This window comes from Neolamprologus brichardi, chromosome 7, assembly GCF_056152115.1.
Source record: "Neolamprologus brichardi isolate AB-2024 chromosome 7, ASM5615211v1, whole genome shotgun sequence".
Taxonomy (NCBI): Eukaryota; Metazoa; Chordata; class Actinopteri; order Cichliformes; family Cichlidae; genus Neolamprologus; species Neolamprologus brichardi.
Window position 1 is genome coordinate 60,167,297 of NC_142110.1, and position 27,317 is coordinate 60,194,613.

Consider the following 27,317-nt stretch of genomic DNA (forward strand, 5'->3'; position numbering starts at 1 on the left):
GGGCTTCTCTGCTTAGGTTGCTGCCCCCGCGCGACCCCGCCTCGGATAAAGCGGAGGAAGATGGATGGATGGAGGTGAAATGTTCTATAACGAGGAAGGAACACTAATCCTAACCTTAATAGGTCACCTGGCAGAGGTTAAGCAGTTTCCAGATTCTAGCAGTTAAATCTTTTTGTCTCTACCAGCTGTAGTACCGTTACAGACGGGCTCAACCAGAACAGCAGTAAATCAGAGCTATACTGAGGGAGATTAATACGTGGGCAAGATGAAAACAGTCAAACAGAAAATGTTTGCTCTTACCGAAAACGTGATGGCCAATTCATGATCCCGTTTTCAGATTAAGGGCAGAGGTAGCAGGTGCTACTCCAGCTTGGACGTCAGCATGCCGACAAATGACCCTCCTCAGGAAAAACATAATCAGCTCTCAACCTGGGAAACTCATTACTACAAGAGCTGTTTTCTCTCTCACACACATACACACACACATGCATATAAAGGAGAAGAGTCATGATGTCACGTAGTAGGTGAGTGGGTCATGAAAACTGGGTTCCTGTTGGCTCAACAAACGATAGCAACCGCTGCTCTAATCAAAACTCTGACTGCTGTCCCTGCAGGCAGAAAGAATAGTTATTGAAAAAACTGTATGTGTGTGTTTGTGTACATAATGTGTGCAAAATGTTTGTGTCCTCAGAAAGCCAGATGCTTCCTCCTTTTTTCTGTGTTTACAGCCACACAGAAATACTTCCAGCGAGCATAATTTGCTGATGAACTGAGGTCTACTTTCGGTGAATTATATCACATTATGTGAAGATTAGTCCAACATAAGAATTATAAATAAATCCAAAGATGCCAGGAAACACCGAGGCATCTTAATTGGACTCTGATGATCACAACTCAGGTTACTCGCCTGTATTTTTCTGCACTCCTCTCCTTTCTGCTCTCTTAAATTCAGCTTAGCATAGCTAAGTAAGCTCTGCATATTTCCACTTCCTTTCACTGCACTGGACTCAGCCCAGCCTCAGATCTTTCCTCTAGGTCACAACTTCTCTCTGTGTGAAGCATGAGGTGGCTTGTGGTTTTGTGAAGTCCACTGTGAACATTTTCTTACTGCTCTTTTATTTTGTCTTTTTTCTTTTGCTGGATTTTATTTGTCTTTATTTGATTTGTCTTTGTCTGGGAAGCATGTTGGGTTCACTCCTGGCATTTTAACTGTGCTACAAATAAAACTGACTTGACCTAACTAACTATACTTACTCCACTTGCTCCTCACTTTAGTCAGCTCAGCTCAGCTTTAAAGTCAATTTTGAATTAAACTCTTATTCAGCTGTGCTTGTGCATTTTGTAAATTTGATTTAACACACCTTGTCTTAACTTTGGTTTACATGACTTTAGTTTAATCCATAGATCCCAGCTGAACTCATTTCCAGGTCTGAATTACTTCACTGAACTTGACACATTTCCAACTACAGCTCCAATTCATTTCACTTCACAGGGTGTGTGGAGGCTTGTCTAGAATATAATAACTTGAGCTTTAAAAATTAAGAATGAATATCTTTACAAGGAGGCATCTTTTTGGGCTTTGTTGTGACTGCTTGTATGCTTTGTCCTGGCAGTATTTTGCTGTGACGTGCTAGCAGCACTAGTACTGTCAGGATATCCTGTCTGTTATCACTTCCCTTTGTTGCTCATTGTTCTCTGAACCATTGTGGGGACTCTCCTCTTTTTCTCTTTAACTGTTTTATAATCCACAATCAAATGTAAGCTGCTGTGAGTTTTTGGCACTTTTAGAGGTGTAAGACCTTGGCACACTGTTGTGGTGCCAGTGTTTGCCATGTGAGCCAGCAGTTTGATTTCTTCGCTGTTAGTTGGTCATCCTGTGTGTGTGTGTGTGTGTGTGTGTGTGTGTGTGTGTGTGTGTTTGTTTTGGGCATAATTCAGCTCAAAGTATAAACATGAACTGTTTGCCCTGTCTAACAACAGTTAAAAAAAAACCTCCAAAACTTCGTGGCTCTAGATCCAGATCCGGATCTAAATTTACTCCATCCAATCAGCCCAAATAAAATAACTTCCTTTGCAGAGGTAATTAAAGACATATGAATATCATACAGCAAATTCATGAGAGTTAAAATTCTAGTGTTGGGCAATATTAAAGTAGAGTTTTGGTACTTTGGTGCTGCTTTCCTCATAAATAACTCCAGTGAGTGTTAGAGGTGGGCAAATTCATACAAATATTGATAGTATCAATAACAATGCTAGTATTGTTATTGGATCAATACTGGTGCTAGTGTGGGAGGATCAATTCTTTGTTTCTATTATCTGTGTTTACTGAATTTTGTGGAATTCAAAATGATATACGTCAAACAACCATAATTAAAAATATCTGAACCTTTTTGTGTTGACTGTCAGGTCTATTTTATTCATAGCTCATTTATAACTTGTAGCTCATACCCGCTCACATTTCAGGTCTCCAGGTTCTGTGAAAGGCTGAAAGATGTGCTTTTATTGTGTTAACTCATTATTGTAGAATCACAGTGATTTAGTAACAAGTAAAATGTGTTCAGAATTTGCAAACCTATGATGATTCATGCCATAAGTCATGATACACTGCTCTCCCCAAAATCAGCAGTATCGCACACCACTAATGACTGCTACAATGCAATATTATGGGTGTAACATCCCAGAGTCTCCACTCCATTACATATTCCATATGTATGGGAAATGACCCCCCAAACCCCACCATCAATGAAAGGTCATTGAGGTCATTGCATGGTGCACCTTAATTAATTTTGTCTTAGGTTATAGTTGTTTATGGCCAAAGAATCCTTGCACTCGGCATTTAAATTTTACATTTAGATGGTTTTGGTTAGAGCAGTGACGATCAGCCTCTGGACCAATTTTTCCAGGCAAATCTCTTTTGATTGTATTTAAGGTAGTTAATCTAATCTACATTTTTATTAACTGTCACCCTCTGGGAAAAGACTGACTCAAAACCTTCTTCTGTTTGATTTCTAGCTTTAAACTCATCGGGCACTCTCCATGGAACACTGATGGCATCCACATACCCACCTCCAGACTCTCAGGAATACAACTCCCATTTTGTTCTTCAGATTCCTCGCTCTTTACAGCTTGGGTCAGCTGCTTAATTTCTGGGAGGATAAAAAACTTGAAAGCCATTTTTAGGAAACTAGTGCACAGGTTCCTTTCCATTCCGGGGGGAGTCCAGCTCTCAGACTAATCTGCATAAACTAATCATTGAGGTAAGAGTCCTTAGCTTGTGTTATGTCCTGGGGGACATTGCACACGCTTCAGTCACGCAGGTCCTGACCTTGCCCATTCCTATAAAAATAGATATAATTTCCATGATATGTTTTGGAGGGGTTATGGTCTTACGGGTGGGTACAAATAATGCAAACAAGTTTCACACAGGGGCAGTGAAGTGCAAGCTAACAACCAGAGCATACATGCTAAACTAGCTGGATGCGCACGCCGCAACTAGAAACATTAGCTTGGCAGGCAGTCCAAAACACGCAATCTAACATTATTTTTGTCAGTGTAACCTGTCTCTAATGCGTTTGTTATGTTTATGGTCATTACTCCTGTGAGGTTTGTGGCATGTGTTGCAGTGTAAACTGGTGTGTAGATCCAGGATCTGTATCAGTATTTTAAACACTACAAATGGGTTGGTGCCTGATGCCCAAATGCCTAATGCATCCAACCCCCTGTCCCCTATTTCAGCATTTTTCAAAGATCTTATGACCCTATGTTCTTTACTTACTTTCTTTACAGTGGTGAGGTGACTTTTATTTTGTGTTTTAGCATGTATCCCCACTCATGACCTCTATTAGCTGCTAGAAACCCCATGCATTACAATAACATTTGCCTGTCATTTGACTTGTGCTGATATCTACTTAATTTAGTTCTTTGTCCCCCTTTTCTCCCACACTGTTATCAGACCTAACGTTACAGTCAGCAGCAACACTAAAATCCTCATTTCTTGATCCCTGCCAATTTACTCCCTCATCAGGGTGATCGCTGTGGACGATCTTTACTGATGTTGAGTTGTTGCCCCCTATTGGATTAGCTATGCTAGACTTTTGTTTCTGTAATTTGAAGTCATCACATTTTTTATTTTACTATTTTTATACATTATAAGCACAAAATAACACCTTTACTCTCACTTCCCAGCATCTAGTCTTGCTTCCCATCTCACTTGGTGGTCATCATCCCTCCTGCCCCTTTTTCCTTTCAGTACAGTCCCGTGCCCAATGTCGGCCCCCACCACAGTTGTAGCGATTTCTACCTCTAACCTTGCTTTGTCTTGGCCTGCCCCTGCTTCTTCCTATCCTCTGATTTCCCTGTTTGACATCCAAAAATGGAATTGGAGAGATTAATCTGTTGGCTTGGCAAAGGGTTTTGTATTGTTACAGAGCGTGTGCTGATAGGTGGTGGCTGTGTCCACTGCGGGCAGCTTACTGATAGCAATAGAGATTTTTGTGGTAGAAATAGATGCAATAGGGGAGTTAGTGATTGTTCCTTCACTGTTAACAGGGATGCCAATGGCTGTCTTCCGCTCCAGCTCGGGGAAGGATAAGGGCTTCGGCCTGGAGGGGGCTTGTGTAATCATCCTCTTGCTTCCCAAATGCTTGGGTGACGGGAAGATACAGTGTGGGTTGAGATTTTTGTGTGGGCTCAGGTGGGGTCGTATCTCCTCCAGCCTCAGATCGATTTTTGTCCCTGATTTTAGTTTGCTTCAGTTTTTCAGCTTCTTCTAACCATGCAATCATGTGTGCATGTCCAATTTTCTCTAATTTGCTCTTACTTTTGCTGCTTTATATTTCCCACTAACTGTTTACATTTCTCAGCATCTAGCTTCCTGTCAAATCTAAATTCTTTTTTGCGATTAGGGAAAAAGCACAACTGCCCTCAGGTCTCTGTGACACATTAATTCTGTCACCCGGCGTGGAGCACTTCCTGTTTCAGCTTACTGCAATTACTGCAATTATTGCAATTACAGCCTATCAACTTCCCTTTCCTTTTTTTTTGCCTGTCCTGTCCGGTAGTGTAGCTATCAGAACTATTGTTTGAAGGCCAAAAAAATGCCCAACAAATATGATGGTGATATTATATTAGTCAAATTATGTGTGTGAGCATACTTGTGTTCATAAGGTTTCTACATTTAAGGGTCTAATAGTATGTGTAGGGAGCTACAGCCCTGCCCCCCCAGGACACGAAGCAGGCATGGACGAGAACTGGTCCGCAGACATCCAGAGGCCCCCCAGAGCACGAGAGCCCCAGGAGGACCAACACTTATCCTGTTTTATTTTATTGTTTATTTTACCTTACCTCAGTATATCTTTACTTTATCTAATGTTTCTGTTTCAGAATCGACTCTGTATTTCAGCTTTTGTTTATTTTATCACTTTATTTATTTACTCATCTTATTTATTTAATCGTGATTTTTTAAGCTTTTAGAATTCAGTCAGCCCTTCAGCTGACATGACATAATGTCCAAGTAACTGGTCCTTACAGTGGGATGCGCCGATCAGTTAGCACCGCCAGGATTCAAAGGACAGCCACACTGGAGACACTGACACGTGCTTTCCAACCCTCTCTAGCTTTTATTAGAATATTCTTATTATACTATTTTAACGTGCACAACTCAGCGATCCTGGGAACCATTTTTTTAATGGTCCCTGACCATAACGCCTAGGGTCCCGGTGTTTTGTTTGTTTGTTTTTTTTTAAAATGAGAATCGCTTTACTTATTTTGATAAATAGTCTTCAGTGAACAGGATTTACAAAGGGGTTATATATAAAATAAAGAAATTGCTTGTTTTGCAAGTAGCTTAATGACTGCATTATTTTATCTACATAATAAGCAATACAGTCCTTTCTACTTAAATTATCTTTGTAGAACTAGTGCTATTGTTAATTTCTCCTGCCCTCTTGGGCAGGTCCCTCCTAAAAAACATTTTCAATGTCAATTGGCTGAAATTACTAATGCTGTTTTACAGCGTGAGGTTAGTTGATGATGGTTTGTCATAAGCTACTCCACATATGACCCAAAGGAGTACAGCTTCCATAATAATGACTTTAATTAGTTTAGTCACAGATTTAACAAGCTGGTGACTCACACTGGAGGAAATCCCAGCACTGGAAAGTCACCAACCTGCGCCGATAAGACACAGATGTTCTGCACTACTGGGTTTATCGTGCCTTCTGATCCTTTTCATCCTCTGGTTCCACTTGTTTTAACAAAAGGTGGATATGACACATTCATTTAGCTCACAGCACACTCATCCTGTACGAATTCAGCTCTGTACGTCTGTATTCTCATTATGACACCACCACACACCACAAGTACTATAACAAGGCTGTAGTCATGGATGGTTTTATTGTTTTCTTCAGCTTCTTTATGTTTTCATAGCAGAAAACAGTTTGAAATCTGCTCATAATTTTCATAACCCAAGATGCTGTATTTTCTTTAACTAAACCAGCAGTACAAAGTTCAAAGATTTTATAATAAATATAACAATATAGAATAAGAATATTCAAGAAAATAATTATGAATGTTTCCATGATGTAAATAATTTGTTTTCATTGAGTTTTCACAGACTATTCTGGTTGCAAAACAGTCTGTTTATGTATTATTATTGTCATGAACTGTGTGTGGAGCAGGTGAATTGGACCCAAATGCACTCTCAGACAGGACTTGAACTCAAAACACAGCTTTTATTGCTAGGATGTCATAGAAATACAAAACTAACCTAAACTGGGAATACTGAAATCTAAACTAACACACAGAAACACACAGCCATGAGTGAGGGAGATCCCAACCCAGGACAGAGGGAGATTGAGAGATAACACACACGAGGACAAACGAGGGGACAAACCACTGGAGGGAACAAGGCTGAACATGATCTAGCTAATGAGACAGGGGGAAACAACACTGAAATACACTGAACATGGAACACAAGACTGTCAAAATAAAACGAGAAGCACAAAGACGCAGACCTACGACTCACGGGCAAGACACCACACCAGGGATGAACAGGGAGGCAAACGGGGAAAAAATAGAAAAGGACCGAGAGGGGACACGAGAGAGAGGGAGAGAGACATGACAGGCTGGGGAGACATGAAATGAGCACGAGGAGGGGAACATGGGGACAGAAAAGAGAAACAAGACACAAGCCCACACACACACACACACACACACATAAACATAAAGAGAGAGAGACAGAGGACAGTGGAGAACCTAAATGGACAAGGAACCAAACAGGGAACATAAGAACCTCCAACCAGAACAAACTAAAGTCTACTAATACGCCTAAGACACCAAAACACACAAAACACTGGTTTAAATGACCCAGAACTATGACAATTATAACTTTTATTTTATTTGGTAAATCCAACTGAGATTTTAGATTTCATAATTAAGGGTTGCCTAGCCAGAATGGTGGTATTAAAAATGAATTAAACAAACTAAGAAAATACATCAGTATGCACCTTAAGTACTTTAAGTATTAAATTTGGCCTGGACACTTTTAGTCCAAACATGGACCCAGCTCAAACAGCAAAGTAGTTTGGAGACACTTTAAGCTGGCTCCAAAAGGAAACATGTTTTCAGCCGGCCAGGTACTCTTTCACAGCTGTTTGTTTCCTTTAGAGCATTTATAATTAAATTATTGGACTCACTAAAAATATTTGTGTTTTTAGTCTGTGAACTAAGAGTCATTTCTAGTGTTTTATTAGTGCATTACTCTGCAATATTAGGTTTGACTCTTTTGGCTCCAAAACCCCCACATAATACTTTCAATTTTTACAATATTGAAAAGTTACTGCCCCAAGTAGAGGAGTTTAAGTATCTTGGGGTCTTGTTCAAGAGTGAGGGGAGAGAGGAGCGAGGGATCGACAGACGGATTGGTGCTGTGGCTGCATGTTGATGTGGACGCTGTACCGGTCCATCATGGTGAAGAGAGAGCTGAGTGTAAAAGTGATGCTCTTGATTTACCAGCTGATCTACGTCCCTATCCTCACTTATGGTCAGGAGCTATGGGTAATGACTAAAAGAAAGAGATTGTGGTGGCTGGCTTTTCCCTCAGATATAGGGTGATGAGTTTGGCCATCCGGGAGGGGCTCAGAGTAGAGCCGCTGCTCCTCCACATCAAAAGGAGTCAGTTGAGGTAGTTCGGACATCTGATCAGGATGCCTCCTGGGTGAGGCCTCCTCCCAGTGGGCATGGCCCCGAGGCAGACCCAGGACACGCTGGAGAGAATTTACCTCACGGCTGGCTGGGGAACACCTTGGTGTTCCTAGGGACAAGCTGAAGCAGGTAGCAGGGACAGGGAGGTCTGGGCTTCTTTGCTTAGGCTGCTGCCTCATGACATGTTCCTTCATGTCAAGAACAGGGAGAAAAATTGTTGGATTGGCAGGATAAAGGGGCGTGGGGAAAATAGTGAGAGTGTGAGGCCTCAACTTTATGTTTACAAAATTAAGTCAGTTGCCAGTATTAATCTCTTCTTTGGACCCTTCCACAATCATGTAGTTGAGTTGAGTAATTGCATATGAGAGCATGAGGATGGGAATGGATGTTTGTATCTGTGTGTGCCTGTATGTCTGTATCTATATGTCAAGTTGGGTATCAGACGCCACCTCTCTGGGGACATCTCAGGTCCTCCAAGGTATGGAGGCCTATCTCCCCCACAACTTCCCCTGCCGGTGGCAGACGCCCTCAGACATCGGTGCGTTGGTGGTTCTTTGTGTCCGGGGATGGGCGTCCAGGTACACACCGGCTCACTCCTTGGTGGCTGCTTGTCGGGGCCTGGAGCCTGGGGCTTGCTCAGGCCACTTCGGGGGTGGGGTGCCCTCAGCCTCTTGGCCCTGGGCTTGGTCGCTCTGGCACAGCTGGCTGCCGGCGGAGCTCACGGGCACGTCACTGCAACCCCCCCTGGCTTCTGCTCCGCGGCTGCTGAGTGACCCCTCTGGGGCTCTCCTCAACTCTTTCTGTGATAGTGGCGCGGCTGCCCCTCTGTTGGTCTTCCTTGGTCTCTTGCATTCTGAGGGCCTCTGGATGTCTGGAGTTTTGATCTCCTCCATACCTGCTTCATGCCCTGGAGGACGGGGCTGTGGCCCCCCACACCCTCTAACAGATCATTAGATGAAGGAACCTTTTAAAAACAAGCGCGCTCATGCTCACAGGTGTACACACGGGTGCTCACACGCACAAACTACACCCTTTTTGGCTCCTACCTCAAAGCACACTGTGCGCTGTCGATCTTACGTGCTGCACAATAATATTCAATATTTAGTATTTACTGTTATATTCCCATAGATCATCGTGATGTTGTTTATTCTATTGCTCTCTTTTTCTTCTGCTTGTTTTCTCTTTTTTATTTCTCAACAGGTGATCCAGGTGATTGATATATGTATTTTTTGTCTGCTTATTTTGTTGGTTTTTGTTTTTTGCCCTTTATCCCCGTCCCTCTTCCCCGCTGTTTATCTTTCCCTCTTTCTTTCTCCCCTTTCTTTTCCCCAGTCAAGTCTGTCCTGTATTTAACAAGTGAAAATAAAATAAAATAAACAATAAAAGGTGAATCAAATAGACCATTACAGCAAGGCTGGGATGGTCCATTTGGTAAAGTAAATCCGTTGGGCATCTTTCTTTGTCTTTAGACAATAATTCTGATGGCAAAAGAGCCAAACGGGACAGGCAAAAAAAAAAATTGTACAATGAGGGATAATAAAGGACATTTCTGTTCTATTTGATTCTATTCTTCCCTATGTGGCCCGTGAATCACACTATGGGAGTGGCTTCAGATGTTTCTGTGAGCTGTGTCCCCTTCAGCTGTATCTGCCAAGATTTGTTTGGATTTCCAGAGACTTTATCTTTCTCATCAGGTCATTTCCTATGTGTAGCAGCACCATTTCCTGCCTCTGTGGAGCACCATCAGCGATTACAGAAAAACCAAACCGTTTTTCCCATTTTCATCTTTGTTTCTCTTTCTATTCATTTTCTTTTCTCCTACTTCTGTTTCTCTCTGCATCATTCATATTTAATCTTGAAAGATTAAACACTGGTGTGACAAATTAAAAATTAGTCTTTCGCTGTTATTATCAGTGGTTAATCATGGTATTTTGACCCACATAGTTCCTTTAGAGTGAGCAAGAAACAAAGCTTATTTCTGTATGACCCCCAACATGCTGACCGTAAATCTTAATAAAAAAATGTTCTTGGTCTTCCTGCGTCATTTACAAGAAACAAATAAAACTGTTTGCTTCTTGTGGCTATCTCTCCCCTACTCTCTACTGATTCCATTGTCCACCTGCCAGAGAGAGGGCGAAAATACTTGTTCAGAACAATAAGTACTTCCTCCTGCAAAGCGGTGCGCTCAGCAGCATCAGAGGAATCAACAGAAAACATGTGTGATCAGCCATTGTACTGAGCTATGCTCCAGCCTTCCTGCATTAGCCTGTTTCCTAAAGTCACCGTGTGACCTTGGACTGTACTTCTGTCTGTGAGGAAGAAACACGTATATGCTCACAAAGCTACATACAGTAAATATATGTTCCACCAGCACAAAAAGAAAAGGGGAAAAATGAAATGAACTTTGGTCATAACTTATACATAAATGTTCAGTTAGGGAAAAAATTATTTGAACACCTGCTGATTTTGTAATCAGTCTATAATTACAGTAGTAGGTTTATTTGAACAGTGAGGGACAGAACAAATGAATTTGCATTTTCATGAATGAAATAAGTATTTGATTTGCAAAACGTGCTTTAGTACTTGATGGAAAGCCCTTTGTTGGCAATCACAGAGACGTGTCTTGTAGTTGACCACAAGTTTCGCACACATTGCACACACTTCTGTGTGGAGGGAGCTGAGAGTTCGAGTTGCCAGACATCAACCATGAAACATTAATGACTTGGAGAGGATCTGCAAAGAGGTGTGGGACAAAATCCCCCCTGTGGTGCTCATGAAAATGCATCTTTCTGGATTTTTTTAATTGTTTTTTTGTTATTTTTCTCTCAGTAAGTATAGCTGTGACACCTAACGGTCACTTTAGGCAGCACCCTGTAAGCCATGCGCGCAGTTCAGCAGTGCTTTTTGGGAACTGATTCAATTAATATAATAAAATCAATGTAAATAACTGCCACACAGAACAACAGCATACTAATTCCACTTTGCATTTTACATGAAAATGCCATTAAAATATAATTAAATGACTGTTTTAAACAAAAAAAAAAATGAATTTAATACAAAATGTATTTAAATTTCACTAAACATTAATACAGTTTCTGTGTTCAGTAACAAACTTATCAGAGATCTTAGTGGTGCACTTTCAGTTTAGAAGTCAGCGCTCTGTAATGGTGTTTTCATGGTATTTTCTTCAAGCAGGGATTAAATCACTGAGCTCTAGGTTATTATGTTGCATCTCTGACCTTAAGGTCAAAATGGTAATCCCCAGTCATTTAAATAATATACAGACACCCCTGGCACAGTAGATAATGAGTGCTAAAAATGAAATTAAAGAAAGGATAAAGCTAAACATATATTTTCACTACAGTGGTAATCATTAACTAAAATTCCCAGTATTTCATTAGAAAAAAAAAACCTTACAATAAATGACTCCACACTAGGATTTTTCGTTAGCTTTCTCTCCAGCTGGTCAACCTTGCAGTGATAGGTTTGACCCTTTGAAAGCCTAAATCCCTGGGCTGGGAGCAGCTGCATTTAGGAGGCATAGGTTTGTATTTTGTTCATACCTGTTTAATATGCACATTCACACTCCTCCAAGCAAAAGATGCAAAGTAACCTGATATCACACTGACTCACCAACAAAGTGACAATCATTCTTTGAAAGCAACACAGTCTTTCTGAGAGCATCAATGCATTTCATTCCATCACCCCCTCTCCCTTTTTTAACTGTCACGTGATACCTGAGTCTGTTCGTCCAGTAATCCATTGTTTATTGGAGCTGCATTTTCTGTACTCATTTATCACACTGGCCGAAGTATGTAGCCAGTGTCACGTGACTGTGAGTCGCATGTGGGCACAGCAGAGCAGGCTAATCTGTTCACCTGCGCTTGACCCACGAAGGCAGCCTACTCGGCCGGACGTGCCTATTAATAAGCAGGGGCACATCATCTCAAAATGTGGGTCAAGGGGACAAAGGACAGTGGAATGGGGGACAGATGACATAGAACCTGACGTTCTTTGCGCAATAATGGGGTTATGACGCCTCCCCCTGGGGTTTCACGTGAACTGCAATCCATTTTTTTCCTCTACACAATAAATATGCTGCAAACCTGCGGGAGAGAGAGTAGAACACGACGACAGAGGGTTTTATGTATTTTATGTCTTATGATTTCTTACTTCTGCACATGTCAGAGCTCGTGCTGAAGCCCTCCGCCCACTGAGCTACGGCTCAGACCCTCCTCTCTCATTCACTCCGGACGCATCTTCCACCAGCTGTGTCCAGCATGACTGCCGACAGCAGGTACAAGAGCCGCGCGCCCCAGACAGGTAAGCTTTCTCAGCAAGGCTGCTTAGTGGTGCCTCCATGACGCGCGTAAGCGTTTTAACGTGTTTGCTCGGATTCTCTCCTCCTGCCATCCCTGCCTCGTGTCTGATGGAATTTGGCTTCACGTCTCAGATGATGGAGAGGTAAGAGGCACGCAGCAGATAAGTGTGTGTGTGTGTGTGTGTTTATACATGACTTACAAAATAAAAGCCCTATTCTGCGTAGCACCTGCACGGGTGAAATGCTGTAGTATTTCCTGACGCTTCTTCCTGTCTTAAAGATCAGTGGCATATGCAGCAACGACGCTGCATACTACAGGTCAGCAGTAACAGAGACCCCACTTCTGCATGGGTGCCTCCAGAATTTTTTCGCAGGGTGGGGAAAAATAACATAAATAATGTAGGACAGTCTTGCCAGGGAGGGGGGCAGTTTGTAACATCTGCACACATCTGTAAGCATGGCTCTGCTGGACAGCTCTGTGAACACTTTTGGTCTTTTATGCTGGTCTGATCATCATCTCATTGAGTCCAGCTTCTCAGTATTTGGGCCTTTTTCTTTCTTTCATTGGCAGGGCTGTCAAAGTTTTTAATAAAAATTAAAATGTTTCAGTAATGAGTCAGTCTGTTTAGTCCAGTGACGTCTCCACATCTTGGGCTTTTCCAAGTCTTAAAGATCCCGAGTTAATCCTGAGTGATGTGAAACAGAAAAAAACAAAACAAAAACCAAACCCTTGTACTAAGAAGCTAGAATTACAGAGGTTTTGCCATTTCTGCTTAGAAAACATCCTGTACAACTGGATTAGCTAATTATTTCAGCTAACTATGGTGGTAGAATTGAAAAGTTATTTCAGTTTCTTCCCCTTTAACCCACCTTTGTTCAGAGTGCCCCTTGTATAGATAAGTTTTGACAGCATGTGGGTCTAGCGTCTGTGCTCATCCAGAGCTGTGTGACTGAGACGACCATATCCAGCCCAATCTCGGAACTTGGAAAAATCATCCTATATTGTTCAAACTTCCTTTTTCTAACACAAAGTCAGTGAAAGTCAATTAGCTTAAAGGAGGATGTTATGGAGCATCTGGAGGAGGAACTCAGTATGAGATAAAGAACAATTTTTATGACCTAGGAATCAAGTTCATTTTTTAGTGTCCAAGCATGAAAGTATAGAGCTAATTTGAGCGGACTATATCCTTAGTCAGAAGTCAGAAGATGTGTGTTTTTTGTAACAAGCTGTTCAAAGCTGAAAAACAGTTAACATAGATGATTTGGATGAAAATTTCATAACATAACCAATGAATTCAACTCCAAAAATGTTTCTTATCACTTTATGTTAGTCTCTTTAGCCACTGCAATATGTTATTGTGATATTTGGTGCAGTTTGGTAAATGACTGCTTTTCAGAGATTCAGGGAACATTTTTGTACCATAACGACCTGATACTCAGCCAAAGAGTTGCAGTGATGACAAGTTTATTTACACTATGCACACGAGCACAGTGATTTTCACAGGCCGACAGTGTCTGGCTTATCATCCTGTCTCTGTTACTGCTTCCTGCTTACGGCTCAGCACCCCTCTCCAGGTCCCAGCATCTACTGTTAGGAGGAAATAGGAGTCGTGAAATCCCACAATTACTTCCAGGTGTATGTTGACCAGCCTCCCCTAGCCATGCCCCCTGAACTGCCGCTACACCCCTCCCCTGCAGCTGATATTTTCACAAAAAGATATTCTGACAGCTCATACATACAGCAGCTCTTCACTCTTTATTTTCAGATTTATATTTCCAAAATCCCACGAGTGGTTAATAATTTATTTTTTTTGCCTTCATCCTGCTTCACTGTTTTCTGCTGTGGTGCCATGTTGGACAGCAGCGCTGAGGCTGAGTCAGAGCAGCCGACACAGACGCAGCAGTCTGCATCTCTGTGTTTTATGATCTGTGTGTGGGTGTGACTTACAAACACATTCACAGACAAACTGTCAATATGCAAGCAAAGCAGTAACACGCACGCACACACACACACACACACACACACACACACGCACACACACACACACACACACACACACACACACACTCTCTCCAACTTCAGAACCACCTCTGCTCAGTAACACAGCTAATGAACTGTGTATAAGATTTGATATTAAAAGCTTTCAATATCCTCAGATGAAAACATTTGGAGAAAATCTCATGCATGATGGGAGAGCCTGGATTTATATTTGACCTGCTATTGAGTTCGTATCAGAGACATCTGTCTCTTTCAAGCCTCTGTTTGAAGGTTCTTGTTCCTTTCCCCCCCCCATCTTTCCAGATACGTGTATGCCCCTGCACTCACTATACACTCTCTCCACCCCCTCCTGTTGTGAAACAACTGCCTGCTATACTGTATTATGAATACTTGGAGATTTTGCACGTATAATAAGACAAGCTACAGTTTGTTCATGTAAATGGGGGATCTTATTCACACACAGATGTCAGTCATGGAGTTCCACAGGGTTCTATGCTGGGGCCATTTCTGTTTTGCTGTTTACATGCTTCCCTAAGGAAGTATCAATAAAAGGCATAGCATACATATTTGTTGCTATGCAAATGATACCCAACTTTATCTTTCTATGAAGCTAGATGACATATACCGACTAGTTAAACTATAGGCATATCTTTAAGACATAAAGCATATTGTACTCATTATTGCCCGAGAAAGATGAAAAATCTGCACTTCAATCACATCTTGTTTGTTTGAGTTGAAATCCACTGTGTTGGTGTACACAGGTGGTTCTTTGTCAACCAAAGTTTCTGGGTTAACCACTGCTGCTTTGTTTTCTATCTGTGTGGTTGTTTCCAGGAAAAAGAATATGTTGGTTTTGCCACACTGCCCAACCAGTTGCACAGGAAGTCAGTGAAAAAAGGCTTTGACTTCACACTCTTGGTGGCAGGTATGAGGTTTAAAAGGACACAACTTTGTCATGCACCAAAAGTGTCAAACCAAGACAGGATGTCATTATATCAAACTTTCACATTACACTTTCTGCACAGCCTGTTTAAATATGAATTGCCATCTAACAAGCTACATATTATAGGCAAAAGGCTAACAGTAGTCTGTCACATTTTATTTAAAAACTTTGACTAGTTAGTATATATGTGGGTATTTCAGAATATGTCCATCAACATATCAGGGCCAGAACTCACAGCCATCAAAGTTCATGTGAGGTATCATGCACATTGTTGTGGGAGCTTGGTGTAGTAACAGCTTGTTTTTTATTGCTAGCAATAAGTCAGACTCATTCCCAGTGGTACTGGACTCCACCAAGACTGTCTTCTGTCACCAGTTCTGTTCATCATTTTCAGGTGCAGCCAAGAGGTAGAGGATGTTGGGTTTTGTGGTCTTAATATATCATTTCGACTTATTGGAGATGATGTAGTTCTGTTGGCTTCACTGAACCATGACCTCAACTTGCACTTGAGAGACTTGCAGCTGAGTGTGAACTGCTGGAATAAGAAGTAGCACCTCCAAGCGTAAGGCCATCGTTCTAAACTGGAAAAAAGTGGAAAGCTCCCTCTCGGTTGGGGATGAGTTGCTGTTCCAAGAGGAGGATTGAGGTCATGTGGATTGAAGACTGGCAGATGGATTGGTGTATCTTCTGCAGTCTGTTGTGGTGATCAATCTACATTTGTACCCTAACGCATGGCCACAAGCTCAGGGTGGTGAAGAGTAGAAAGAATGAGATTTTGACTACAAGCAGTAGAAAACATCAAAAAGTATATTTGCTCAGCATTAGACAGAGAAGCTGCTACTCCTCCACATTGAAAGGAAATAAGCAAAGTGCTTCAGGCATCTAATGAGAATGCCTCCTGGGCACCTTATAGACTAGGTGTTGATGGATGGATTGATGAACAGATTCATGGATATCTGACCCACAGTCCTGTTATTATAAAGACAGAGGGAAATTGATATTGCCTGTTAAGGAATAGCTTTGGAGATTACCTCAGTTGAGAAATCAATGCTCAACATGTGTATTGCACAGACTGTAAATAAAAGATGGCTATTGCATTTTTGGGAACCAGAAATGGCCTTATTTGGATGACAGGCTCTTAAGTGCTAGCTTATCAGCTAATGCTAGCAAACTTCAATAGACAGCTGCATCCATAAACTCTATGGCTGCAACCCCCTGATGATACCTGATATTTAATGGCAAGTAACTGAGTAATAAAACAGAAAAGTTAATTAATACAAATCTTTTGCTAAAGCCCTTGAGTTAAGGCTGAGAGATTGAACTTCAATTATATGCTTGATATGCTTGTGTGATTTAGCTATCACTTTGGTAATGTGCAGACACACACCAAAAAATGGGATGGAAACCAAGAACCGGCTCTTGTAGAGAACCAGTACCCAGTAGTTCAATTTCTTGGAATTGCTAGTCTGCTTGCCTATCGAGCCCGCTTATTGATTCTACTTGTACATGCACTACAATCAACTGAGTTCAGTTTTATGCTGAAGGAGGAAATAGTGGTGCAGGCTGAGGAAAAGCTGAGGGAATGCTGACCCCAGCACAGCAACCAGACTGTGAACTTCAAAAGGTAACAACAAACTGATGAGCAGTCGGACTGCATCCTCTGTTTCTACCTGTTTATGTTTCTAAGGTGGAATCACCGTAGTGATCACTTTAAAGTGTCTTTCTGCTGGTTTTTATATTTGCTTTGTGCTATTGACTTTGTTCATACCTACATTCTAAGAGAATGTAGGTATGTCCTCATGTGTGTGTCCTCATTAGGGTAGGGATTTGTTTTGGTGTGTGAGACTATTTCAGGGGTAGATGAGCTGCAAAAAGCGTTGCTGTAAACATGTCAAATGGCAGATTCAAGCACCAGAAATTTCAGTCTTCACAACAATTGGCCCAGATAATCTTTATCCGAGCCTCACTAATTAATAACACAAGTTTTACTCCCTTGCTTTAACTGACAATAAAATTAGTTTCCATGTGACAGTGAGCATGTTACACTGATGTAATGATCAATATGTATCCTACAGGTGAGTCTGGCCTAGGTAAATCCACTCTGGTGAACAGCCTTTTCCTCACTGATCTTCATAAAGACAGAAAGCTGCTCAACGCTGAAGGTGAGTGACTAATCTATCAGACGTCTTCACACCATTCTTCTTGTTTCTTTCATCAGTTATACAGTGACTACAGAGTTATTGTATAACTCTCTGGTTTAATATCCATATCTGTTTGTTGTTCTGCCCTGAAGAGCGCATCAGTCAGACAGTGGAAATCACAAAGCACACTGTGGACATTGAGGAAAAGGGGGTGAAGTTGAAACTTACAATTGTGGACACCCCAGGATTTGGAGATGCTGTCAACAACACGGCGTGGTAAGGGTTGAGTTTGGACCGAACAAGATCAGCATGGTGATAAACATCAAATGGAAGAAGCCCTCTTATTTTTCTAAGTAAAGTGGACTTTACTTATCACCTCCTGATTAAATCCACGTAGACTCTTCTTTCATAAGGTCAGATTGTCTGCTTTGGACCATGTTTGAGTGAATGAACTGGTTAAGCTAGCTCAGACAGACACAAACTTGCTATTACTGTAAGCTAAGCAAACCACCTTCGAGATCAAAATGAGTCGTTAGAAAAGTAGATCAGTTTTTTAGCAAAACATGTAAATATGTAAATATGCCGTTATTTTCTAGCTGGAGGCCCATTACAGATTATATCGACCAGCAGTTTGAACAGTACTTCAGAGATGAGAGCGGACTCAACAGGAAGAACATCCAGGACAACCGAGTGCACTGCTGCCTCTACTTCATACCCCCATTCGGACATGGGTAATATATATATATTTTCTTCCACACACATATGCACACATGTATTGTACATAGATTCAGGGAAGTTCATATCTTCCTGCAGGCTTCATCCTGTTGATATAGAGTTCATGAAGGCCCTGCAGGATAAAGTTAATGTGGTTCCTCTCATCGCTAAAGCTGACTGCCTCACTCCCTTTGAGATAAAGAAACTCAAAGAAAGGGTAAGATCATAAAGACACTTGATTTCACTGCAATTATGACAGCTTTATAAGTGGAAAATAAAAAGTGAATTTATGCTGAAGTATTTTCACTGTAAAATAAATGAAAAGTCCCAAATTAATGTGAATGCTGTTTAAAAATTCACATTACTGAGATCCTTAACCAGCACTTAACTACTTCTGCATACTTCATGTTACAGACAAATTAATGGAAAAATCTTTAAATCCTCTTTAAAATCACCCTAACTTATAAGGTACAGTTTAAGTTTTCTGAAGAGTTTAATTCCTGGCATTTTCCCCACCACTGCATGTCATTACCTACTGTAAAAAAAAAAAGTAAAGACATGATACACAACCTGAATAGGTAATAAAGCAATAGACCTTTCAGCCCAATTCTACTTTTTCTGAATAATCCATCATATAAAATGTAATCAAATGAAAAAGTTTCTTTTTAAAACTTGTTTTATCAGTTTTAATCTTATAACCTTATGCACATTGCATCAAGCAAAAATGAAATTATATGCAGCAGTCTTTGACTTGAAGAAATTTGTTTAACATTTAAACTTATTTTCTGCACATTCCAGCACATAAAATAAAATAATGTTTTGTGTTTTACTTGCATCTTTCAAATAGATGCAAGTAAAACACAGTAGAAAATAAATAAAATCAAAGACTCTGCGGCACTGAGTCCTGTCGCTCTATTTTCTATTTTCTTAATCTATTTTCACCTGTTTAGCAGTCGTGGAGCCGGTGGAGGTTTGCCCGGTGCTGCAGCGGTCATGTCAGTGGGAGTATCCGGGGTTCTTTCACATTCCCGTGGCAGCGTGCTCAGTACTTGCTCAGGAGTTTAGGGTTTTTTCGCTGTAAAAATAAGTTTTCTTCCCACGCAGTAAACAGCGGACGCTAATGTTTTTGTCACTTTTTACGGAGTCAAACTCAAAGTAATGTCAGCACTTAAGCTTTAAATGCTGCACGGTCATACTCTCTCTCGCACTCTATATATTATCCATTGTTGATCTACACACATCTGTTACCACGAACGTCACATATGTCATTATTATGAGACACTCTCACTAATAAAATCACAGTTTAGTAACGCAGTGACACAGCATGCTTATGGGAAAGTAACAGTAATCTAATTACTTTTTTTGCAATAGTAATCCCTTTCACATCCATAAATAAACTTTACAAACATGAAAACTGAGTTAATGGAATTTTTTCCTCCACTGCATGATGACATCACCGGCTCTAAGAGGGTGGAGTATGATAAAAAAAATGTCTTTCTCTTTCTTTTACACAAATTTAAGCAAATTAAGATTATGTCTGTGAAGGTTCTCGGTCACCCAGGTCATCGTAGTCTTCCTTAGACTACAAATTAAGATTAGTTTGTGTATTTTTTTTGTTTTGTTTAGCACATTTTCAGGTTTTGGTACTCTTGTTTTTTACACTTAAGCTGGCTGTTATTTTGGTAATCTTATGCAATTAAGATTATTCTGCGAGTTGAGCTTTGAATATTTCAAATATTTTTAAACCTTTCAGGCAAAATCTTCACATTTTCAGCATTCACATTGCATTTTCACTCGGAGATGCTTTTGCTAGTATTGTGGCACTGTAATTTTAATGGAGACCAAATATCAAACAAAAACTCAAGAAAAACACACATAAATGTTAAATAAACCGACATAAAGTACACATTAAATACATAACAAAAAGGAAGTGACATGATTGAGCTCTGTGTTAACCTCATGGCCTCCTCTTTGACATATTTTGTGTTTTTCTCATCTGTTCTGACTATTCTGAGTGTCACTCAACCAATGCAACCCTGTTACACACATTATCAAAAGAATACAAATTTATTTGAACATTTACTTCCTTTATTTATGTGACAGTCCACAGCTAGCATCTTTTTGAAACAATACACAATTATTTAGCCTAGTGCTAGCATTGCATTATAATATTGTAAGCATAGGAATTAAACAAATATTAAAATGTTAAAAACATATAAAGTACTATTAAACAACATTTCTGTGGCCCTGAATACAAAATTACTCAAAGAAAGAGTATTCATTATGAAGATATATATAATCTACATAACAAAATAATCAACAATTTCCTAAACAACATTTTTCAAATTTACTTTTTTATTGGTATTGGGTGCTCCAAGCATAGCACACAACAGCTACATTGTCTCATAAAAGTGTACCTTTGATGTCTGAGATGGAAAAATCTTTGTTGTTTTTGATGATTTATTATTTGTTTTTTTTCTAATACATAACAAAAAATTATAAAATAAAGGATCCATTTTTGTCTCATTTTTGAAGCCTAAATTGTGGTTCAGTTCTGTGATGACATGCAAATCTTTTGAAGCTCTTTTTAGCACAGGATGATTCATACATCTCTCTAAAGCCTTCATATACAGTACAGAAGGGCACTGACTTCCTGCTAAATTTTCTCCTTCTGTGGGCGTATGTGTGTGTGTGGTTCTGCTGCTATCCATCACATCTCGTATGTGTTTTTTCTTCCAGGTGAGGGAAGAGATCGATAAATATGGGATAAAGATCTATCAGTTCCCTCACTGTGACTCGGATGAGGATGAAGAGTTCAAGCAGCAAGATAAAGAGCTGAAGGTGAGCAGGATTCACATTGAATATGTCCAAAACAGCGTCTTTAATTTACTTCCTTATGGTTTTATGTTTTCAGATGATAGCTGTAACTAACCCCTGCTTCAATACAATCTTACTTCTAGCTGAATAAAAACATGAAATTGAAAACATTTATTTGGAATGAAGTACCGCTAAATAAAACAGTAGCATTTGTACTTTTACTCTGACATTAGGAATCTGAATCTTTCCTCTGTGGCTGCTGCTTGTGATGCAGGAGAGCATGCCGTTTGCTGTGATTGGTAGCAACACTGTGGTAGAAGCTCGAGGTCATAGAGTGAGAGGGAGAGTCTACCCCTGGGGCATTGTGGAGGGTAAGCAGCTCTAAACTGGAGGTTGTAGCTGTGCGGCTGTCTTTCCCAATTCTGATTGGCCAACAGTCTGTCTGGATTCACCCTCACGTTCATCCTGTCCTGCGTGCAGTGGAGAACCCGTCTCACTGCGACTTTGTGAAGCTGAGAACCATGCTGATAAGAACCCACATGCACGACCTGAAGGACATCACCAGTGACTGTCACTATGAGAACTACAGGGCACAGTGCATCCAGAACATGACGAGGTGTGAACGTGACAAAACCTACACACAGTCACAAAACATGGTTAATTATGAGTAAAACTGAGATATGGAGAACAAAACCAGGGCGATTAGTAGATCTTTGACATATTCTAAAAGTATGTGACAAAAAGTTCATTTCATTACATTACACTTCTTAAGACCATAATTTTCTCGTAATTTTTTTAAGTTTTCTTGAGCAGTCAGTATATATGTATATTCTAAATGTGAGCATACATTTTTACTTAATAACACAACATTTATTTTTAATCTCACAATTTTGTGTCATTAGTTGCGTAGACAAATTATGTGACTTTATTACTAAGTCAAAAGTTTGACTTGTTATCTCATCAATTTTACTTTGTAGCCTTGGTTTCTGTTTGCATTTGAATTTACCATCATAATAATTCAAATGAAGTTATTATCAGATAACAATCCTGTTAGTAAAAGCTTTAACACTTTGTGCTTCCATTGCAGACAGAAGAACGAGTTAGCTCATTTTCCTGTCTTGCTGACAAAAAAATCCAGTGTTACTGTGATGGATGACTGCGAAACAAATGGAAGCCGGCAGCCTGTTGTTCTCATCCCTCATGTTTATGTGTCCTGTTACAGTAAGATGAATGCAGATAAGCGTGTGGAGAGCCCCAACCCGATTCTGCCACTGTCTACACCAGATATTGAGGCTGAGAAGCTTATCAAGACGAAAGATGAAGAAGTGAGTGTCAAAAACGCGACTCTGTGACTCTGTGATATACCTCAGATGCTCAATAATACATTACAGTGGGTGTTATATAACCAAGACACTGATGTGAATTGATGACCCATATGTGTTATTATGTAAGCTGTCTTTCATGCTCCTCTTGCTCCCCTGTCTCTGTCTTGTGTTTATCTGGTGTGTCTGTAGCTGAGGAGGATGCAGCAGATGCTCCAGAAGATGCAGCAGCAGATGCATGAACAGGAACTGTGACTCCCCTCTCTCACAGCATCTCTGTCCCTTTATATCTTTATTTAGATGGCAGTGATCCCTCACCGATGCCATGTTTTTAGGGGTTGAGATGAAAAATTCTTCAGTGTCAATATTTCACCTAATTCTTTAAACTCTGGTCACAAAAAATATAGTAGATGAATGACAGCATGATGTTTTTGCCATTTGATAGTCATGTTAAACAATAGGGAGTAGCTTGCACTTTGTTATCTTTAGACCACAGGCTTAGGGATGGTTAGTTTTACTTGAAATGCTCCATGTATGCCCTCAATGAATTAAGTAGTTTATTCACTGATTGTTTGTACTGTACTTGTGGACTGACAAACAGCTGGAACAGCTGCTGGTAATATAATACCAATACTAATAATACTTATTCTGAATGTGGGGTTTTCACAGATGGTCAGATTATACAGTGAGTGGAACTGAAATGCTGACTGGAGAAACACACTGCTCTTTGAGGTTTAATATCTGCTTAATCAGGCTTAATATAATCAGTGTCCTGATCAGGACTCAGGATCAGGAGTAGTCTAATAACTTATTTCCCATAATACTGAAATTATAATATAAAGTACTTTGTATTTGAGTGGACATGCTGATGTTTTTAAATGGGTTTCTATTAAACCCAGAGATGGTTGGGTGGGGTATTACACATCAAGACTCTTCTGCATTGGCTGAACTTTTCTAACCTGGTGGTGCATCCATCTTTTATATAATGTACAGTTAATAAGCACATTACAGTCTCCTACACATCTGTCTGCAGTTGTCTTGCATTGTGAATAATCTAGGCATTTATGACTAGGAAGAGTAACGTGCAACCTAAAAAGATATCAATCCTAAAAAGTCAAAGGGGACCTATTTTGTTTCAGTGCTGTTATAGTGTTCGATGTTCACACAACTGAATTTATTTATTTAAACATGGCCAGAGGTTCACATGAGCTCTGGTTTTGGCTCTGCATGATGTCAGTGAGAGTGGGTCTTCATAATGTGGTCATCTGGCGCACACAGACGTGAGTACAGAACCACCTCCTACCTGGCCTAGCTGTTTGTAGAAAAATAAACGTAAAGCTGGAAATTAGCAGAATAGGCTCTTTTTAAGGGTTGCCTGGTAAACAAGATAATGCCAAAATGCTTTTTAAATCCATGTATTTAAAGGGGGCATAATATGCAAAATTCAACTTTTTATGTTGTTATTTTTTTTTTTAAGAATATTTGATATTTCTACAAACCCACACAAAGAAAAATAAAACCATCTTCGTGACATTCACAATGAATGATCAGCGTTGGTCTGCAGCATCAAAACAGGTGAAGCAGTTCCACTGTTTGGCAAAAAGATGCTACAAATGTTACAATTAGTTTTGATCATATACCAAGTGGCCACTACTATAGAGGGATAGTCATAAATTGACTTTAAGACCAACTTGAATCCAGTAAGACATAATCACCTGTGGGTTACCAGGTGTATTTCATGTTGCCTTTTTGCATTTCAGTGCAAGATAGTTTCTGTATTATATACAACAGGACTGTTGCAATATCAGATTTCTATTTCATGATTGCTGTGGTAACAAAAAAGTTGCAATATCTATCATAATAATAACAGTAATGGTAATAATAATTACAGCAATAATGCTATCAGTCAGATTCATCTGGAACTTTGTTTTATGTATGCATTTAAAGTCAAAGTAAATATACATCGAGCTGATGAGACTTTCACTGAAACTGTACAGAAACAATAAAAAGCCATCATATCAGAGCTCTATACTCTTTTTGCAACATGTTCATCAGAGATTTTACATTATAAGCAAGATATATGAAACCAAAGTTTGGAATACTGAAATCTCCACGCAAGATTAAAAATCAGCTTGTATATATTACCATAAATCATTTACAGGTAACTCTAATTTATGACAGATGAACACTGTTTCAGTGTGTTTGGCTGTGTAAAAAGATGAAAACAATATGGGAAAAAGGTCAAAGAAATCCCAACAGAATCAATGCTTTGTTTCTCACCAACAGAATATAGTTATAATAAAAACATATATGTTGGTAAACATCAGTCTTTTCAATCCAAAAAGCTATTGTCGTTATTAAAAAAAAAAAATCACAGATCAAATGTTACCTGCAGGATAAGACAAGTGATGGCGAACCTTCCAGTACGAGGAATAATATACACATTAAAGGAAGAAGGCTCAGTCAGAGTACTTCTTTAAATCAAGCGTCTTTGGCTATAAGTCCTCAACTGAGGATTTAATTTTATGCAAATTGTTTTGGATTTAGAGGAACGCTGTGTTGTTTGGCTTTTTGTGTCTGTTGTTCATTAGTTACTTTTTCTGTTTATATGGATCTTATGACAACTATTTACTACAACTATGATATTGTCATATGTGCAACAATGACACAGTATTTTATTTTTAATTTCATGGTTAAATGGCGACATCCTCACTGTGTAAGAAACGTTGATGCTTGCCATATTACGGATGTTATTTTATGGACTGTCATGTCAGAGGTTTTGAAAATGCTTTAGAGAATATTTCCTGAATTAAAATTGTTCTACATCCCATATTTGTAACATACTAGCTTTATAATGTGGTGATGATACAGTTTTCTTTATAACATAGCCCTTTTCAGGAACAGCGTAACATAGTGATTTGCAGTATAACAAGGCCATAATAGATACAAATAAAACAATTCTTTTGTGTAAAATTATTTTGTGTCCGTCTTCTTATTTTACCATGTGTCTGTTATTGCAGACACATGAACTAACCGGCATGCAGTCTGTTTCTGTTTCTGTTGCTCTTTCTCCATACTTTAAACTTTTTCAGCTCAACCTACATCTGGACCCCCTTCGGTTGTCTTACCAGCAGTGCTCTGGAGTTAAGGAAACCATCATTACCTGCTCAATCATGTCTACCTCCATCTAGACCAGCTGGCAAACACTGTGAGGGTTGTGTTTTTTTACTTTTCCAGTGCATTCAGTACCATCAGGCCTGAAAGCGATGGAGGTACATGCCTCTCACATGTCCTGGATTGTTGATTACCTGACAAGAAAATCACAACATGTGCGTTTTCAGCATTGTGTGTCTCACAAGGTGATCAGCAACATTGGGCGACCTCAAGGGACTGTCCTCTCCCCTTTATTATTCTCCTTCTACACCGAGGACTACAGTCTCTGAACAGAGCCCTTCAATCTTCAGAAGTTGATGACTCTGCAGTGGTTGGATGCATTGGTGACAGTGATGAGACAGAGTACTGGACTATGGTTTACTGCTGTGTCACATGGTGCGAGCAGAATCATCTGCAGCTCAACGTGACAAAGACCAAAGAATTTACTGTGGACATTCGGAGGACCAGGAAACCTGTGACCCTGTTTCAATCATGTTTCAGGTGGTCGATTTGGACATTGTGGAGGACTATAACTACCTCGGAGTACACACTGATAATAACCTGGACTGAATTTAAAAAACCCTGGACACTGCAGGAAGGGCCAGAGTCCTCTCTATTTTGTGAAGCAGCTTAGGTCTTTTAACATCTGTCAGACAATGTTCAGGATTTTCTATGAGTCTGTTGTGCCAGTGCCATCCTGCATGCTGTTGCATGCTGGGGAAGCCGGTTGAGGGTCGCATATGCCAACAGATTCAATAAACTGATCCGCAAGGCCAGTAATGTTATGGGGACGGAGCTGGACTTCCTTAAGGTGGTATCGGGGAGGTGAACGCTGTCCAAGATAAGGACAATGCTGGATAATACCTCCCAACCAATTCCTGATGTGCTGGCCAGTCATAGGAGCATGCTCAGTGAGAGACTAAGATTAGTGCACCACTGGACGACATAGGAACCTATTTTGACAAATTGCTGCCCCTCCCTGAGCCTGGTTCTGCCAGAGGTTTCTTCCAGTTTAAATGGAGTTTTCCTTTCCCACTGTTGCCAAAGTGCTTGTCTGAGGGTCATTTGATTGTTTGGGTTTCTCTGTATTATTGTAGGGTCTCCTCCTTACAGTATTAAGTGGCTTTAGGTGACTGTTGTTGTGATTTGGTGATATATAAAATGAAGTGAATTGAACTGAAATTGAAATTCATCAAACTAATTTAGATCCTGAAGATGTTTCTTTGCCATTTAAACTTTCATAACGACATGCATCACACTAAAGTCAGGGTTCATGGATGCTTTTTCATAATTTGTTGCTTCATTGCCAACCTTCTATTGGCACAAGACAAATGTCCCTTTTATCCAGCTGCTTTAACGCTTGTGTCTGGTGCTCATCCTGAGGACACCCACTGAGTAATACCCTGTCCATTTGGATTCAGGCTTAAGTTAGTCACTGATCTCGTGGTCTCATCCAAAAAGAGTAATACAAGTAAAAATAAAATAAAATAAACAATAAAAGGTTAAAAAAAAAAAGAGTAATAGATGTTGTAAACAAGACTGGTTATTATTTATACTATTACACTGACCCACTGTTTCTAAGGTCCCGTAAAATGAATTTTAATTATTTGATTTCTTTTAAAATAATGCAAATAATGTTAAAAGAAAACATTAAAGTTTCTCCCAGACTGTGTACAAAGGTTTTTTTCAGTGCAGGAGAGTAAAT

General features: G+C 40.0%; 1 protein-coding gene across 1 annotated transcript; it reads left to right on the forward strand.

Annotated features, from left to right (window-relative positions):
* Positions 1–12,226: 12,226 nt before the first annotated feature.
* Positions 12,227–25,409, forward strand: septin5b (septin 5b). Its single transcript, XM_087842724.1, has 13 exons — positions 12,227–12,231; positions 12,391–12,499; positions 12,553–12,666; positions 15,357–15,447; positions 17,541–17,627; positions 17,759–17,882; positions 18,203–18,337; positions 18,420–18,537; positions 21,060–21,161; positions 21,412–21,508; positions 21,618–21,753; positions 22,360–22,462; positions 22,652–25,409. The coding sequence occupies exons 1-13, from the start codon at positions 12,227–12,229 to the stop codon at positions 22,712–22,714; spliced, it is 1,284 nt and encodes a 427-aa protein (XP_087698850.1). The 3' UTR covers positions 22,715–25,409.
* The last annotated feature ends 1,908 nt before the right edge of the window (positions 25,410–27,317 follow it).

What these genes read in the sequence shown, in the direction of transcription:
- septin5b (XM_087842724.1), top strand. An exon ending in CTTCACACTCTTGGTGGCAG is followed by an intron (nt 15,448 to 17,540) that starts GTATGAGGTTTA and finishes TGTATCCTACAG; the next exon opens with GTGAGTCTGGCCTAGGTAAA. An exon ending in GCTGTCAACAACACGGCGTG is followed by an intron (nt 17,883 to 18,202) that starts GTAAGGGTTGAG and finishes GTTATTTTCTAG; the next exon opens with CTGGAGGCCCATTACAGATT.